Source organism: Cyprinus carpio, chromosome A21 (genome assembly GCF_018340385.1).
Source record: "Cyprinus carpio isolate SPL01 chromosome A21, ASM1834038v1, whole genome shotgun sequence".
Lineage (NCBI taxonomy): Eukaryota > Metazoa > Chordata > Actinopteri > Cypriniformes > Cyprinidae > Cyprinus > Cyprinus carpio.
The window spans coordinates 9056682-9073726 of NC_056592.1; the positions used below are offsets into that span (position 1 = coordinate 9056682).

The window sequence follows — 17045 nt, forward strand, 5'->3', positions numbered from 1 at the left end:
ATTTATTTTGATTTTAGTTTTAGTTATTTCCAGTTAATTTTTGTGCTTCAGCTTTCTTTCAGTTGGTTGCCAATTTTATTTTAGCTTTATTTGCATTTACATCAATTTATTTTTAGTTAACAATTGTGGAACACTTTGGAATGAAATGTTCAACAGAGCATGCTATGTTGTATACTGCACATTTTGGCAAATGTAGAAGGTTATCTAGGTATTTTATGTATATAAATATATTCTGTACACACACTATAATACACTTACAGAACAGTATGAGTAGTATGCTAGTATTCTATTGAGAACACAGCCAATCACTGAACTCTTGAGTGTCAGATGGAATAGCGACAAGGTGGAAATGCCTCATATTTGGTGGCATCATAAGCATTGCTTATCATAAAAATATTGATTCAAAACACTAAAGTATTATTTATAGTAAAACTTTTGATACTGGTCACATAAAAAAGATTTATAGAAAAAGAAGGCAAAAAGATATTTGACTAATTTTGACGATATCCCTTCAGCAACCTAAGGTGTGCAGGCCAAGCACAACAATCTAAAAGCCTTACAAGATTAAAAACTGTTGAGCACACAACAAAAACACAAATACAGAAGTAAAAAGGAGTTCAATTAATGGAGTTGCCTTATGTTTGGTGACTGAAGCTCAGGGCAGTAAAAATTGCCTTTTGATACTGACCCAGGACCAGCTTTGGTTTTTGAATCCATGATTAAACCTTCATAAGCATCAAATTGGCATCTTATATGAATCTAAGGGCAACTTTGATCAAATTGCAGTAAGGTAGTGGGGTTTAAAGGTCAGGGGTGACAGCTCAAAGTTCAGATCTCCAGCTCCGCCATGGCCCGCTCCAGTGGGTCAGTGCTCCAGTAGTCGTGGTCCCAGCCCAGGAACCAGCCTGTGAATGTGGGCGGCTCAAAGCCTTGTTTAATCTTCACGATGGGTGTGCGCGGGTCACGGTTGGCTGGGTCTGTCTCAATGTATCGGGCAGCTGGAGAGAAAGAAATGGAACTTTAATATGGGATTCATAAAAGGACACATAAAGTGTTTTGGGATTTCAAAATATGCTCATGTTTCTATCTTGAGAACATTATCGCCACCTACTGGACTGTAGCATGGACCACAGACAATATAAACAGAAAAAAATCTGTCATGACAAGCATTAACAGATTTCAAATAAATGCTGTTCTTTGGAATTTTCTATTCAGCAAAGAATTGTTGGTTTCCACAAAAATACTATACAGGTAAACTATTTTCAACCGATCATATTATTAAAAGTTCCTTGAGCACCAAAACAGCATATTAGAAAGATTTTATGAATAAAATTATGTTTTGGTTGTCTAGTATATAAGTGGCACCCAGTTATCATTTTGGAACAAAATGAAAAAACAAAACAAAAATATTTTTGTTTTGTTTTATCCATTCAGTTTTGTCAAAAATTAAAAATCACTTAGATAAACAAGAGTTGCATTGTGGGATACAGTATTCCATGCAATGATCTGTTGTGTACTTCACATGAGGAATGTAGTAGGTAATTTGACTGTTCCACACAAAGAAAAAAAATGCATACTGAGTAGTATGCTCAACTTTATTACGCATGGTGCTGCATATATATAGCATTTGCAGAAGTGAAAATCAGTCTGGAAAATACAAGCTGAACAAGCATTATAACCTCATTTGGCATGCAACAATCAGATAAACATGTAATGTTTTTAGTCTAGAATACGTCCAGACCAGACAGGCACACAATGTCCCTAGACACAGGATGTTCGTGGGGTCAAACAGAATCTCACAGTAATACATTGTTTACTCTAGTATGGTAAACAGTAGTATGGTACAACTTACTGTTTTATACTTTATGCAGTGAATTATAATTTGAAGTATAAAGTGTTGTAAGGAGCCTTACCTGAAGTCATTGCCTCAGTCTTCTCCTCGTCATGAGCTTCATTACCAATCCAAACAAACACCTGCAAAACATTCCTACATGATGTAAACCTGATTCCTTACAAATCCTCTGTGATGCATTATTCATTTATTTAAACGTTCAGTTTGCATGTCACTGCATTAATAAAAGAGTCATGCAAGACAAGCATGATACAAAATTTTACTGCCTTAACAGTATCTGCACATATAGAAATATAATGATTAACCCAACTATTTGGAAATTTTATTGAATCCAGAAGGGTTCTGCATCCCTACCGGTCGATGCTGTAACTGCACAATTATGCAGACAAAAAGCATGTTTCTCCATTACTGATATAATAGCATAACATTTGAAAACAGTTTCCAGGTCACATGCTTCCATTGATATGAATGGGAATATACAGCTCTCCCTTTATAAATTAGATCTCCTTGATTGCAACGCTATGTGAAGTAGAACAATCCTGTTAAAGTAGTCAATTTACCTGATCCCAGGTGTCCAGAATCATGACATCATCAGTAGCCAGGTCTTCTTGAGTCATCTCTCCAGGAACTTTCTTCAATCTGCATGGATATCAATGCATCCATAATGAATGGCTCTTTATCATACTACACTGACAATATACTTACTGTATTTAAATCAGGGCAGGCCAAAAATTCTGGGTGTGTTACTCACAATGAAATTCCCAGTTTTTTTGAGCAGGCAAACAGTCGTGGTGGGTGGGCATTCATCTTGTCCTTTAGCCTGGCGGACGTGCGGTAATTGGCCTTTCCTCCCAGAGCATCCCAGAAACTACCTGCAGTGTGATGCATACATGTATATTCACATGAGCTTAATTATGTGAATCACTTTTAAAAAAAAATAAGTCTATCAAAATCATAAATGCTTATAATATATATGTGACCCTGGCCCACAAAACCAGTCTTAAGTCGCTGGGGTGTATTTGTAGCAATAGCCAAAAATACATTGTATGGGTCAAAAAGTTATCCGAAGATATTTTTGATATATTTAAGATATGAAGATATTTTTTGTACCGTTTCCATGAAGATATTTTTGTACATTTTTACTGTTAATATATAAAAACTTAATTTTTGATTGTAGTAATATGCATTGCTAAGAACTTTATTTGGACAAACTTAAAGGCAAATTTTCTCAAATATTTAGAATTTTTTGCAAGTAAAGGCCTCAGTATTTGCAGATTTTCAAAATAGTTGTATCTCGGCCAAATATCGTCCTATCATAACAAACCATACATCAATGGAAAGCTTATTCGGCTTTCAGATGATGTATAAATCTCAGTTTTGAAAAATTGACCCTTATGACTGGTTTTGTGGTCCAGGGTCACATACTGTAATAAAAATGGTCACACATGAATGAAATATGAATACAATAATTAAAAAAATTAAATGAAATAATTAAATGATTAATTTCTTTTGTTTTATTTTTCATGCATCTTAAAAGGAGTAGTTCACCGAAAAATGTAAATACTGTCACATAAGCCATATGAACCCGCTATAATGATGCTTCTACAATTTTGTGGCCTACTTTAAAACTTGAAAAAAAACAAAAGTTGTTTTTTCTGGAGAAATATCGCTCAAAATTTCAGATGAGGTCCTTAACCAGCCTCTCTCCTTCACCCAGGTCTCGGAGGACGACACTCCAAGGATATCACAGAGCTGCTGTGCCCCACGTTTCTCCGTATCACAGGCTCCTCGTCCCACCCCGATATGAAAGGATGCAGCCGGGGTCACCAGGACAAAGGCATCGTTGGGAGTTTCAGATTGGAGGGGGACACGGCATCAACCTGGATACAACAACGCTTAAGATCTCAAGCAAATATTTAGAGAATATTTAAAAGCTCCCACCATTAGTAAATTTTAGAATGCTGGGACCTCCACCGCTCGTGTGCACCCTGTTGAGTTGAGCGCCTTGGAACAGCCGAGTCTCGGCTGGCGCAGTCTGACCCAGCCTGTGAATGTGGCGGGCTCAAAGCCTTGTTTAATCTTCACGATGGGTGGGCGCGGGTCACGGTTGGCTGGGTCTGTCTCAATGTATCGGGCAGCTGGAGAGAGGAAATGGAAGTTTTAATAGGGATTCATAAAAGTACACATAAAGCATTTTTGGGATTTTCAAATATGCTCATGTTTCTATTTTGAGAACATTATCGCCACCTACTGGACTGTAGCATGGACCACAACAATATAAACTGAAAAAAATCTGTCATGACAAGCATTAACAGATTTCAAATAAATGCTGTTCTTTGGAATACAGCTAAACAACAAACAACCAATAAAAAAATTAAATGTTGGTTTCCACAAAAATACTATACAGCTAAACTATTTTCAACCGATCATATTATTAAAAGTTATTTGAGCACCTAAACAGCATTTTAAAAATATTAAAAAAATAAAATTTTGGTTGTCTAGTATATAAGTGGCACCCAGTTATCATTTTGGAACAAAATGAAAAAACAAAACAATTTTTTTTTGTTTTGTTTTGTTTTATCCATTCAGTTTTGTCAAAAATAAATATTAAAAATCACTTGGATAAACAAGAGTTGCATTGTGGGATACAGTATTCCATGCAATGATCTGTTGTGTACTTCACATGAGGAATGTAGTAGGTAATTTGACTGTTCCACACAAAGAAAAAAAATGCATACTGAGTAGTATGCTCAACTTTATTACGCATGGTGCTGCATATATATAGCATTTGCAGAAGTGAAAGTAAGTCTGGAAAATACAAGCTGAACAAGCATAATAACATCATTTGTTAATAATCAGATAAACATGTCATTGAGTAATGTTTTTAGACTCTAGAATATATCCATATCAGACAGCCACACAATGTCCCTAGACACATGGTGTTTGTGGGGTCAAACAGAATCTCACAGTAATACATTGTTTACTCTAGTATGGTAAACAGTAGTATGGTACAACTTACTGTTTTATACTTTATGCAGTGAATTATAATTTGAAGTATAAAGTGTTTTAAGGAGCCTTACCTGAAGTCATTGCCTCAGTCTTCTCCTCGTCATGAGCTTCATTACCAATCCAAACAAACACCTGCAAAACACATCAAGATTCCTTACAATCCTCTGTGATGCATTATTCATTTATTAAACGTCAGTTGCATGTCACTGCATTAATAAAAGAGTCATGCAAGACAAGCATGATACAAAATTTTACTGCCTTAACAGTATCTGCACATATAGAAATATAATGATTAACCAACTATTTGGAAATTTTATTGAATCCAGAAGGGTTCTGCATCCCTACCGGTCGATGCTGTTACTGCACAATTATGCAGACAAAAAGCATGTTTCTCCATTACTGATATAATAGCATAACATTTGAAAACAGTTTCCAGGTCACCATGGCTTCCACTGATATGAATGAGAATATACAGCTCTCCCTTTATAAATTAGATCTCCTTGATTGCAACGCTATGTGAAGTAGAACAATCCTGTTAAAGTAGTCAATTTACCTGATCCCAGGTGTCCAGAATCATGACATCATCAGTAGCCAGGTCTTCTTGAGTCATCTCTCCAGGAACTTCTTCAATCTGCATGGATATCAATGCATCCATAATGAATGGCTCTTTATCATACTACACTGACAATATACTTACTGTATTTAAATCAGGGCAGGCAAAAATTCTGGGTGTGTTACTCACAATGAAATTCCCAGTTTTGTTTGAGCAGGCAAACAGTCGTGGTGGGTGGGCATTCATCTTGTCCTTTAGCCTGGAGGACGTGCGGTAATTGGCCTTTCCTCCCAGAGCATCCCAGAAACTACCTGCAGTGTGATGCATACATGTATATTCACATGAGCTTAATTATGTGAATCACTTAAAAAAAAATAAGAAAAATAAGTCTTTTTAAATTCATAAAACAATAAAATTTACATGTGACCCTGGACCACAAAACCAGTCCTAAGTCGCTGGGGTGTATTTGTAGCAATAGCCAAAAATACATTGTATGGGTCAAAATTATTGATTTTTCTTTAATGCCAAAAATCATTAAGACATTAAGTAAAGATCATGTTCCATGAAGATATTTTGTACATTTTCTACTGTTAATATATAAAAACTTAATTTTTGATTAGTAATATGCATTGCTAAGAACTTTATTTGGACAACTTTAAAGGCGATTTTCTATTTCTGTTTAGAATTTTTTGCACCCTCAGATTGCAGATTTTCAAATAGTTGTATCTCGGCCAAATATCGTCCTATCATAACAAACCATACATCAATGGAAAGCTTATTTGGCCCTTATGACTGGTTTTGTGGTCCAGGGTCACATACTGTAATAAAAATGGTCACACATGAATGAAATATGAATACAATAATTAAAAAACTTAAATGTAATAATTAAATGATTAATTTCTTTTGTTTTATTTTTCATGCATTTTAAAAGGAGTAGTTCACCAAAAAATTTAAATACTGTCACATAAGCCATATGAACCGCTATAATGATGCTTCTACAATCTTTTTGTGGCCTACTTTAAAACTTGAAAACTAAAGTTTTCATTTCTGGGTGAAATATTATTTTGAAAATTTCAGATGAGTCCTCACCATCCTCTCCTCCTTCACCCAGCTCGGAAGACGACACTCCAAGGATATCACAGAGCTGCTGTGCCCCACGTTTCTCCGTATCACAGGCTCCTCGTCCCACCCATATGAAAGATGCAGCCGGGGTCACCAGGACAAAGGCATCGTTGGAGTTCAGATTGGAGGACACGGCATCAACCTGGATACAACAACGCTTAAGATCAGCAAATATTTACAGAATATTTAAAAGCTCCCACCATTAGTACATTTTAGATGCTGACCTCCACCGCTCGTGTGCACCCTGTTGAGTTTGAGCGCACTTGGAACAGCCGAGTCTCGGCTGGCGCAGTCTGACCGCCTTCCCTGGAGGTGCCGCCCTGGTGCACCACCATAGGCTGCCCTCCGAACAGACCCATGAGGTGAGCAGGTTCCTTACCCTGAACCACCCGCACCTGAAAAATACACAGCAAGTACACATTAAACAGAGAAAACACAAAGTCACAAAACTGTAGAAATTCTGTAATTCTGATATGCAGTATATCAGACACAATACAATATTGTCACTGGCTTTTCAAAAGTCTTTGGTTGAGGATTGCATTTAATTCCACAGGATGGCAGTATGGAGCTCACTGTGAGGAATGTGCAGCTAATGCCAAAATTCCCAGCATCCTTTGTGGTCAGCATGATGACCGTGGACTGTTCAGCAGAGATTTATCAGTTTTTCTCCTCTTGCCCCAAAAACTTACAGTTGGTCTTCCTATGCTGCTCTCTGCTGAATTATACATTGTATTTACTGCAATGTTTATATTTGCTCTTTATGCTTCAACTAACTTTTTTTCTTCTTTACTGTACACAATGCTTTAGTAAAGAAGATATACACTACTGTGCAAAAGTTTAGGGTATAAGAAATCTTTTAAGCTCACCAAGAGTGCATAAATTTGAATAGAAATACAGTTAAAGCAGAAATATTGTTTAAAAATATTACAATTTATAACAAATATTTTAATATATTTTAAAATATAATTTATTTCTGTGATGGCAAAGCTGAATTTTCATCAGTCATTTCTCCAGTCTTCAGTGTCACATGATCCTTCAATAATTATTCTAATATGTGATTTGCAGTTGTGCCTTTTAATATTTTTGTGAAAACCTTAATACAGTTTTTTATTCTTTGATGAATAAAAAGTTCAAAAGAACAGCATTTATTTGAAACATATTACAAAATGTTTTTACTGTTACTTTTGATCAATTTAATGCATCCTTGCTGAATAAAAGTATTTAAAAAATATATCTTATTGACCCCAAACTTCTGACCGATAGTGTACTATGGACCAAAACAGAGGTGATTCATTGGATGTTGTTTACTGCATTTTACACATCATCTACTTTAACATGCTGAATATATTTTTTGTGTACCATTTCAATGTGCATGACAGCATGCATAAATCCAGACCAAAAAAAAAAATCAATTAAAAAATAAAATTGTGAATGCATGATGGAGCATTTCTGTTAATGTTCACATGCTTATTCCCAAAAGTGATTTATGAATGTGGAAGACAGTTAGTTATTTGTGCACGAATGACGAAATATCAAAATGAAGACACAAGGACACAAGTACACCAGTGGAGGCGTATACAGCGATAATACATGTCAGTGTACAGAGCCTTACAAAAAAAAGCTTAATCTTTATACATATTGATCATGCATACCAATTATGCAGAAACCAATGAAATCGTGATTTTAAAAACCATCTGCTGAAGACTTGATTCTTTTAGCAGTGCAAATTTTGTTAGATAATGGACGTTATGCAACTACACTCTGGAAAATGAAAAACCATTAAAGGAACATGAGCAGAAATTTCCCTTCAGATTTGTATCTGTTGTTCATGAAATGTTATGCAAGATCATTTGTATAAATGTAGTGGAGAAACACTCAGGCTCTGTACAGGGACATGCAATCCTGAGATATGGATACCTGAGTGGTGAGGGGAGCACCAGTCATCTACAGCAGGATGTAGAATATGAATAATGGACAGGAAGGAAAGACATAGAGGGGGAAGTTCGTTTAACAGATGGAGAAAATAAAATAAATCAGGGAATGCCAATGCAACCAGCAAAAAATTACAAAATGTAGCTAAGCTATGAGAGGACACAGTATGACCCAGGAGCACCAGAAAACTTGAACTTAAAATCAAAATTAGCCCTAATTACTTTATTTACCATGATTCATGATTGCACATAATTTAATAACAACAAAAAAGTTTGTTTTTATAATCTTTTATAATCATCAAAATTATAATAAAACACTAATAAATTGACAATATAAAAATCATAAAATATAATTACGGTAAATTACTGATAAATTGACAATATAAAAATTCTATTATATTTTGTCTAAACAAATTAACAATAAAATGAACAATTCAAAATAACTAAATAAAGAAATGAAACAAAAAAATCAGTAATTGTAATTAGAGTTAGAAGTTAATTTAGGCATCTATAGATTTTACAGCGTTATTAAATTATTAGTGTTTTTAAAGATTAATTTTAAGTGAGCATTAGGTGACAGAAAAGTTATCTAATGAAGCCCTGCCCATCATAAATATGCCACATCACAGTTGTAAAATGGGTTGTGAATGCTGTTTCATGTTGACTTCAATTCAAAAAGAAGAGAATCACAATTGCACTTTTAATGGAGGAGCCCCAAATGATAAATTCAGTATTACACATATGGATATGATTTTGATTGAGTGATCCATTGAGACTTATTCATTTGCATTACCTGCACAGGTCCACCTCCAAGCTCATCGTCCAGCTGGGCAGCCAAGATGGCAGATGCCCCAATCTCATCTTGTGAGGAGTCCTTACCCTGCCTATAACAGACATCATACACAAGTGAGACATCATCGGACAGGATAAATAACTTATTGAACTGTTAAATGAAAACACTTAGAATGTGCTCCTTTGATAATGTCAGATGAAGCTTTAGATTAACTGTGTGAGATGAAGTCATACCAGATGTAAATGATGTGACCCTGTCTGCCTCCATGGCGGTAATTGTACAGGATAATGTAACTGTCTCCTCCATAGAACTGGCCATAAGTAGAGGGATCAACTGGAACCTTGTCTGATCCTTCAATGCGCCAGATTTAAGTATCAAGTGACATAAAGATAAAAAATATCATTAAGTACCCTCATTGTATTTGTATACACAACATGTTGTTTGACCTCAGGCCAAAGTTACATGCAGTGTGTGCTCAATTGCTGACCTGTTTCCCTCCGTTGCCATCATCGATCATTCCATGTTGGGCAGCCATGGCTGGTGAATCATGCAGAGTTGAAGCATCGAACGGCACCTTCTCGATCTTAGCAATGCTGTTTGAGACATAAGCCAAACCCAGACCTTCCGTCTGGTCCACATCTCGCCAGTTTTTGAAGAACTGTTTGAATAGAGGCGTCTCGCCCATCTCCGGGAGAATCTGAACCTGTGTGTGCTTTGGGTAACCCATTTTCTTGATGAACTCATCTGCTGCCTTCATGGCAGCCTTTCTCTCTTCCACATTGGCATCTTTGCCTATAAAGTGAACACTGGTGTTTAAAAAAAGAAGTCGAAAAAAGTTTATTTTTGTTTTCTCTGTTAACACCATTTACCTTTCCAAACAAAGATCTTCCCATCTGAGCCGTGATCCAGGATGAAACAGTCGCTTGATTCTAGTGCACTCTGGGAGAAGGGGTTCTCAGCGGCCACCAGGGCAATCGTCATGTCTCCACTGGCATCAGACACCTGAAGGACAGGAAAATGTCAATAAACTGAATATACTTATGGTCTACAATGGCTGTTTATTATATTTGCATGGTTTAAATCCAGTGGCTACCTTATAAAGTTTGGCCATCTTCCTGTTGGAGGCATCAGCCTTGATATCGTCAGATGCTCCTTCGGGCAGGTCTGGTTTTTCTCCAAGAACCTGCCAGCAGATAATTGGATCATGTATTTAGTGAATCTCTTGTCAATTTTGAAGTTAAAGCTTTCTGTCTTTCTTACCTCCAACATCTTCTCTCGTTCTACCCCTTCATCACACACATACACGCGAGCGCGTCCACTGCGTTCATTGTCACGAATGCCCTTCGCAAGCTGAGTAGCTTTTAGCTTCTCAAAGCGGTTACTCTTTGAACCACACCACTGGTAGATCTCCTGTAAAAATACACAGCGTAAACGGTTACGTTTAAGTTTTTTACAATATCAAATATCCCTCACTCTCTTCACATGATACTCACGTTGCCCAAGTCCAGGATGAAGCAGTCTCCCTGGTTAAAGCTCTCCCAGCTGACTGGCACTTCTGTTGCTCTGACAACACGCCGACCTTTGACCTGTAGCACGCGTTGCACTATAACTTCATTGGTGACCACATGCTTGAATCCAGATGCAACTCCACCTTTCTGGAAAACAAAACAAAACCAAAATGAAACGAAACGAAATACACACACTCACACACACACACATGTTGGTTTTGGTGGTTTACGGGGACTCGCCATAGCCGTAATGGTTTTTATACTGTACAAACTGTATTTTCTATCACCCTACACCAACCATACACCTAAACCTACCCCTCACAGAAAACCTTGTGCATTTTTAGATTTAAAAACAAAACACCATTAAGTATGTTTTTTAAGCCTTTTGAATTACAGGGACACGGGAAGTGTCCTCATAAACCCCCTTCATATTGTAATACATGTGTCATAACCATGTCATTACACAAATTTGTGTCTTCATAAACCACCCAAACCAGTGCACACACTCACAAACAATAAAAGCAAAAGAAAAACAAAATAAAAACCCAAACCAAACAACAAAACAAAACAGAACTTTACTTAAGTTCATGTCTGGGAATATTACTATTTCATTCAAACATTTTTAACATTAACATTTAGCGGCAAAAACATCAAGACGTTCATATAACATTATAAATGTAATTCATGCAGTCAATGAAAAATTTGTTTCATCTTGGACATCCTTATTTGAATGAGTTACTTTAGAGTCACTTTCCATTTGTCCTGTTAAAACTTGGGCCACTCACCATATACTGCAGCCCTTTCTTAAAATATCCCAGAAAAGCTTTGGACTCATAGCCTTGAACTTCACGGTACTGGATGGGCTTTCCACCCAAATAGTCATCCATTTGCACTGTGAAAATGGCAGCCGCCCCACTTTCATCTTGCGTGCAGTAGTCACCTGCCAGTTGAGGGAAGAGCATCTATAGAAATGTAGCTGATGCATTTGACATTTGAACCACCTAGCTTGTCTTGAAAATTAGGCAGAACTTTTACTTTAGTACTAAAATAAATATCTGAATATCTTTAACACAGCATTGACCTATTACCTAGCCAGAAATGGAGGTCATACTGTAGGTTGCCAGAGCGTTGCTTGATAGTATTGAGGACCACGTAAGCATCACCGGTGTAGAACCCTCCATAGAGGTTCTCAGGAACTGCCACCAAATCAAACTTCTCAATTCTCCACACCTGGAGCCCAGGCTCTTTGCCTGCTCGCTCAAACTCGGGGTGGTACACCATGCTGTCTAGAGAAAAATACACAAACATATTATTTATTCAAACTGATGCAAATGGTGAGAAGCATTTTGCCTACATTTGTGAGAGATTTTGCAGATAAACATTGCAGATAAACAACTAAATAAATCCAATGAACTGGACTATAAATCCAGTGGCTGGGAGTTTCCTTCTTTGGTGATGGACGATTGCTGGATGCAGGAAAAAGGAAGCACTGTGACTAATGCTGTTGAACTGACAGTGCCAACTGTGGACACAGCCTGACCGGATCATTCAAAACACCAGCTCTAACAAACAGTCCAGCACTTAATGTGGCGAGGGCCTCTGAGAGGGTGACCGTGTCAGCTGAGCTAACCGCCCACTCGTGGGGTGGGGATATGGTTAAGTTTATGGTGTCTTAGACATGAGTCATTCAGAAATGAGACGGTAGTATTGTAAATCTTTTTACTTACCACAAGGCATTCTTCAGAGAGAGAAAAATGTATCCATCCAAGAAGGGTGCAGTGTTTACCAAGCATAAATATTTACCAAACATTCATCACAATTAACTCAGAAGTTGTGGTTTTGGGGTTTCTTAACATTATGAAACACCAAACCACAGGAGGGCAAACAATGTATAGCATTGGAACCAATGACCAAAAAACTTTTTTTTCCTTTATCAAAGAAAAGGAGGAATGAGGAGGACAGTATAATGAGTTAATCACCAAAACAAATTCCTTGTGTGTAAATAATAAAGCTCTTTCGGACTCTGATACTGATTCTCTGATTTAAGTTCGTGGTCCAGTATAATGAGCTACCTAATAATGCATTATCAAAATTGTGACTGATTCTTTGTAAAAGACAAAACAGACTACCCTTCAATTTTGGTGTACATACTTTTTTTTATTTTTGAAAATAATACTTTTATTCTGCAAGAATGCATTAAATTGATCAGAAGTTACAGTAAAGACATTTATAATTCACCAAAGAATGCTGAAAAAAAAAACATGATTCATGGTTCAAATATCAAAAATATCAGGTATCATGGTTTTCCTAAGAACATTATGCAGCACAACGGTTTTCAACATTGAAAAGAATAAGAATTGTTTCTTGTGTACCAAATTAGCATATTATAATAATTTATGAAAGATCATGTGACAGAAGACTAAAGTAATGGCTGCTGAAAACGTACATTTGCCATCACATTTAAAAAAAAAAATAAAAATAAATAGAAAACAGTTATTTCAAATTGTAATAATTCTTCACATCATTAACCTTTTTACTGTATTTTTTATCAAATAAATGCAGCCTTGGTATATTTTTTCCAACAAAACTTTAAACTGTTAAAACCATTAATATAGTATCGTATTGTGTGTGTGTGTGTGTATACACACACACAAACACAATACAATAATTAAAAGTGATTTTAGGCATCTCAACATTACAATATATACAGTATATCAATTGGATTCATTTTTAAAGGTTAACTTTGAGTGTGGGAAAGGTCATCTTAATGTAAAAAAATGGAAATGGATGACTGTACCCACTTAAAAATGCAATATTAACTACAATACACTCATTGTTACACTCATGTAACACAAGACAATGTGCCAGGCCCGACAATTAAGCACTGCAGTAGAACTGTATAAAATACAGTTGTCACCATGCATTCATTGGCACTTCCTATATTAGATCAAACCGCTATTAGGCACCACATGCTTCACAATCAGGCATCTATTTTAAGCCAGATATAGGCATGCTACAAAACAACTGCTTTAAAATGAACTTGAATAGACATGCTGCACCATTTGCTCTACTTCAGCTGTTGTCCTATCAGCATGTACACCAAAGTCTCTGCTGTGATCTGGAACTGATTTTCAAGTAGATTTTGATGTGCCCAAGTACATAAAGGGACATTGTAACTTCTGAAAACTCTTCTGAACACAAAGCTTTAGTGTGAAAGAAAGGCTAATTAAATAGAACATTGTTTCACGCAAACGACTGATCTCAGTCTCTAATATACTGCTCCGGGTTACTCTCGAGACTTGCATGAGGTATTTAGCATACAACAGGCTATTCTTAACTAAACACATCTTGTCTGATGTAGCTGATGAGGTTGCAGCCAGTCTGCTAGCCCACAGGAGACTATAAATAGCCTGGGTCATGTGACATTTGCTTATGGGTCAAAATGGGAGGGAGATGTTTCTGGGAAGTGCCTGTATACTCTGAATAGGCCTTAATAAAAAAGCAGTAGGATGTCAGAATACCAAGAAAACCATATAATGAAAGTTCACCGTTTCTATTTTCTCAATGGATGTTGTTGATCTTATTGTGAATGATTCAACCATGCATATGTTTAGATTTTATTTAAATGTCTTGACCACATACTTTTTTATCAAAATGTCACAATCCGAACTTCCGGCACTTCAGATCTGCCTCCATCCAATCAATAACTTATGGATAAAAAACGAAAAAACATTCCTCCAATTCAGAAACAGTGACCCTCTGAAAAATGTTGCCAGAAAGGATATAAATCTGAAGTGGAAATGAATACATGGGCTGGTCCTGAAATCTGTTAAATGACCAGCATATATATCCAACTTGAACATGTGTATTATAAAAATAATTCATGTATTTTGACATAATCCTCATTCTGGAAGAACTGATTAAATCATCTTCCTTTTTTCCTGGAGTAATGCCTAAATGAGAGGAACTCATGAGATGACTTGGTTTTTCCATCTAGATATTTCTTCCTAGACCTTTTACAAGCACCAGTGCTCCTTAGAAAACATCTTAGCACTGAGTCAACATTAATTCTAAGCCTTGTTTAAGCTCCTGACTGCACCCTGTGTATACCCAAAGAAAAAACAGCCTAACCAGTGACTGCACTGACTGTGTTTTACAGCCAAGTTCCATATTAAAGTACGAGAATCTCAGAATTGTAATTTTTTTATACAGATGAATATGCAAGCGTTCAAAGTCCGAGCTATAAAGGGTGTCAGCCTGTGACTATCAGATTGGTGTGGCTGATACTTCCTTGTCTAGTTCCACTGATTTAATGTTGGACAGCTAACAGAACAAATTTCTTAAGAAATTAATGAAAGCTAACACATGCAATGCAGCATAAAGAAAATTCTGTGAATGTGTTATGAATCTGATGATAGTGTCACATGCCAATGTTGGCTTTGTAATGTTATATGACATAATAAAATATCACATGACATCCATTTTGTAATATATTCTTGAAAACATTTAAACGTGATTTTGAGTTGCAGGAGATGATATATCAAATCTGTGGCATCAATAAGCTCGAAAAGACTAAGCTTCTCTTCTTTCTGTGGAGGCACTGTATAACACCTACTCTCACAGTCCTCTGTTATTCTTGTAATCACTATGTCTGTGTGTGATTAGGTGTGTTTGGAATAGAACACCCATGAAGAAATGCTAACATGTTATCAGAGTGCAAGTTATCTACCCGGCTACAGGCTGGATTGTAGGGCCAAATGTCCTCACTTATACAGTGAATCATGACAACTGAGTAGTAACGAAATTTTACATGTCCTCCTCACTAGTTAAAAAGTCTTATAAATCGGTCAAATCATGTTTCGATTTCAAGCTGGTGCTCTTGTTTCTGTGATGGTTATGTTTATGGATAGAGGTAGGGTTGGGCCATAGTTTTTTTATATCACTAACCTGATATAAAACAACGGAAGACTATGAGATGAGTGTGTGTGTGGATGTGTGCTGCACTGAATACTGAAGGTGTTTTCTGAGGTTATGTGGAGCAACTTCCTCTTTCGCTACAGCATCTTTACCACAGAGTTAATGTTTGTCTCAGTTAGGTGTGTTTCTGTGGTAACAGATGATTAATGCAGCAAGGGTCTGATGATGAGTAATCAAAAGTGGAACTATTACAGCACATGGCAAGCAATTCAAATCTTTAAGTTCCTAAAATTGATTTTTTTTTTCTTTTTTTAATAAATAACACCAAATTTACTCTAAAAGCAGTCCAATATGTTTGCTTTAGTTATCTGCACTTGAATGCTGAAACCAGCAACTTTCCCACTCAGCTTAGGTTGAAGCAAAAGATAAACCAATCTAAAAATCAACAGTGGGCCTTTTCTTCTAAATGCATATGTGTGAGTAGGTCAGAGCCGTCCTGCAGACTGCGCACTTCCAAAGATCCCGTTTAACCATATAATAAAAAGGCGCATCCCAGAATTCAGATTCTCTCCATATATGGCTCTGTATGAGTACTTTTAAGCGCTCAATATATTAACAGCAGTTTTGTGAAACAATGCGGTATAGTGCATTACATCTTTCACATGCAGAAACGATTTAAACTGCAATGTGTTAGAGTTCTTTCTCGTGTCCCGTAAGAAAGTGTCACTTCGTTACGCACACAGAGACGCCTGTGTGGAAAGTAACACTTCAGCGTAAATCGTCACATTTAAGCTGACTTCGTTACTTTGTGGCTGAGGAGAATGATTTAAGGTAACATAGGCTAGATGTAAAATATAACAGACTTACCTATAGTTGAATGACGGGAGTCTGTCTATAGCGGAGATACAGTAAATGTTGTTGCAGAATACTGTGTACGAGCAGGGCAACACCCCTCTGTTTCAGACTGCTTAATCCTCTTCGAGGGGTGATCCCGTCATTCAAACCACTCCCTTCCGACAACGGAACAAGGCAAATCACTGCCACCTACTGCGCCACGTGGATACAACGCTCAGTATTTCCCCCACACTGACATTTTATCATTGTAACCGTTACCCCCAAAATACCACAGTTACTAATGTTTTATTTCTCTCTTGTCTGTGTATGTTACTTTCCAGTCTGTGTTTTCAAGCATTTAAAGTGACTAAATGATTCTGTGATCATGGTTAAATAACATGGTATTTACTCTGTTTTACTCTTCAAATGCTAAACAATGTATTCAGTTGCTAAACAATGTCTTTAATTTGTAAACAACAAATTAATTAATTAATTAATTAATAAAATTCAACATTAATGCAACAGT

The 17045-nt window shown here is 36.6% G+C and overlaps 1 protein-coding gene across 2 annotated transcripts; it reads right to left on the reverse strand.

The window, feature by feature from the left end:
- Nucleotides 1-5: 5 nt before the first annotated feature.
- On the reverse strand, nt 6-16708 carry LOC109045947 (gelsolin-like). Of its 2 annotated transcripts, XM_042778856.1 has the most exons (17): nt 16553-16708; nt 11857-12054; nt 11554-11708; nt 10754-10915; nt 10521-10670; nt 10354-10443; nt 10130-10262; nt 9748-10052; nt 9494-9627; nt 9261-9351; nt 8454-8480; nt 6761-6931; nt 6504-6678; nt 5604-5725; nt 5415-5492; nt 4933-4993; nt 6-998 (listed from the first exon to the last, which is right to left on the reverse strand). In XM_042778856.1, the coding sequence occupies exons 2-17, from the start codon at nt 12047-12049 to the stop codon at nt 829-831; spliced, it is 2217 nt and encodes a 738-aa protein (XP_042634790.1). In that variant the 5' UTR covers nt 12050-12054; nt 16553-16708; the 3' UTR covers nt 6-828. The 2 variants fall into 2 exon arrangements, with proteins under 2 accessions (XP_042634790.1, XP_042634791.1); XM_042778857.1 differs by lacking the exon at nt 8454-8480 and having other exon boundaries at nt 16553-16707.
- Nucleotides 16709-17045: the final 337 nt, after the last annotated feature.

Bases quoted from the DNA above. Each gene is read 5' to 3' on its own strand.
- LOC109045947 (XM_042778856.1), bottom strand. From the start codon at position 12,049: ATGGTGTACCACCCCGAGTTTGAGCGAGCAGGCAAAGAGCCTGGGCTC. The intron at 9,628-9,747 runs GTCAGCAATTGA...CTTGATACTTAA, and splicing joins ATGGCAACGGAGGGAAACAG to ATCTGGCGCATTGAAGGATC. The intron at 6,932-8,453 runs GTATCCATATCT...TGTATTTTTCAG, and splicing joins GTGCTCCCCTCACCACTCAG to GTGCGGGTGGTTCAGGGTAA.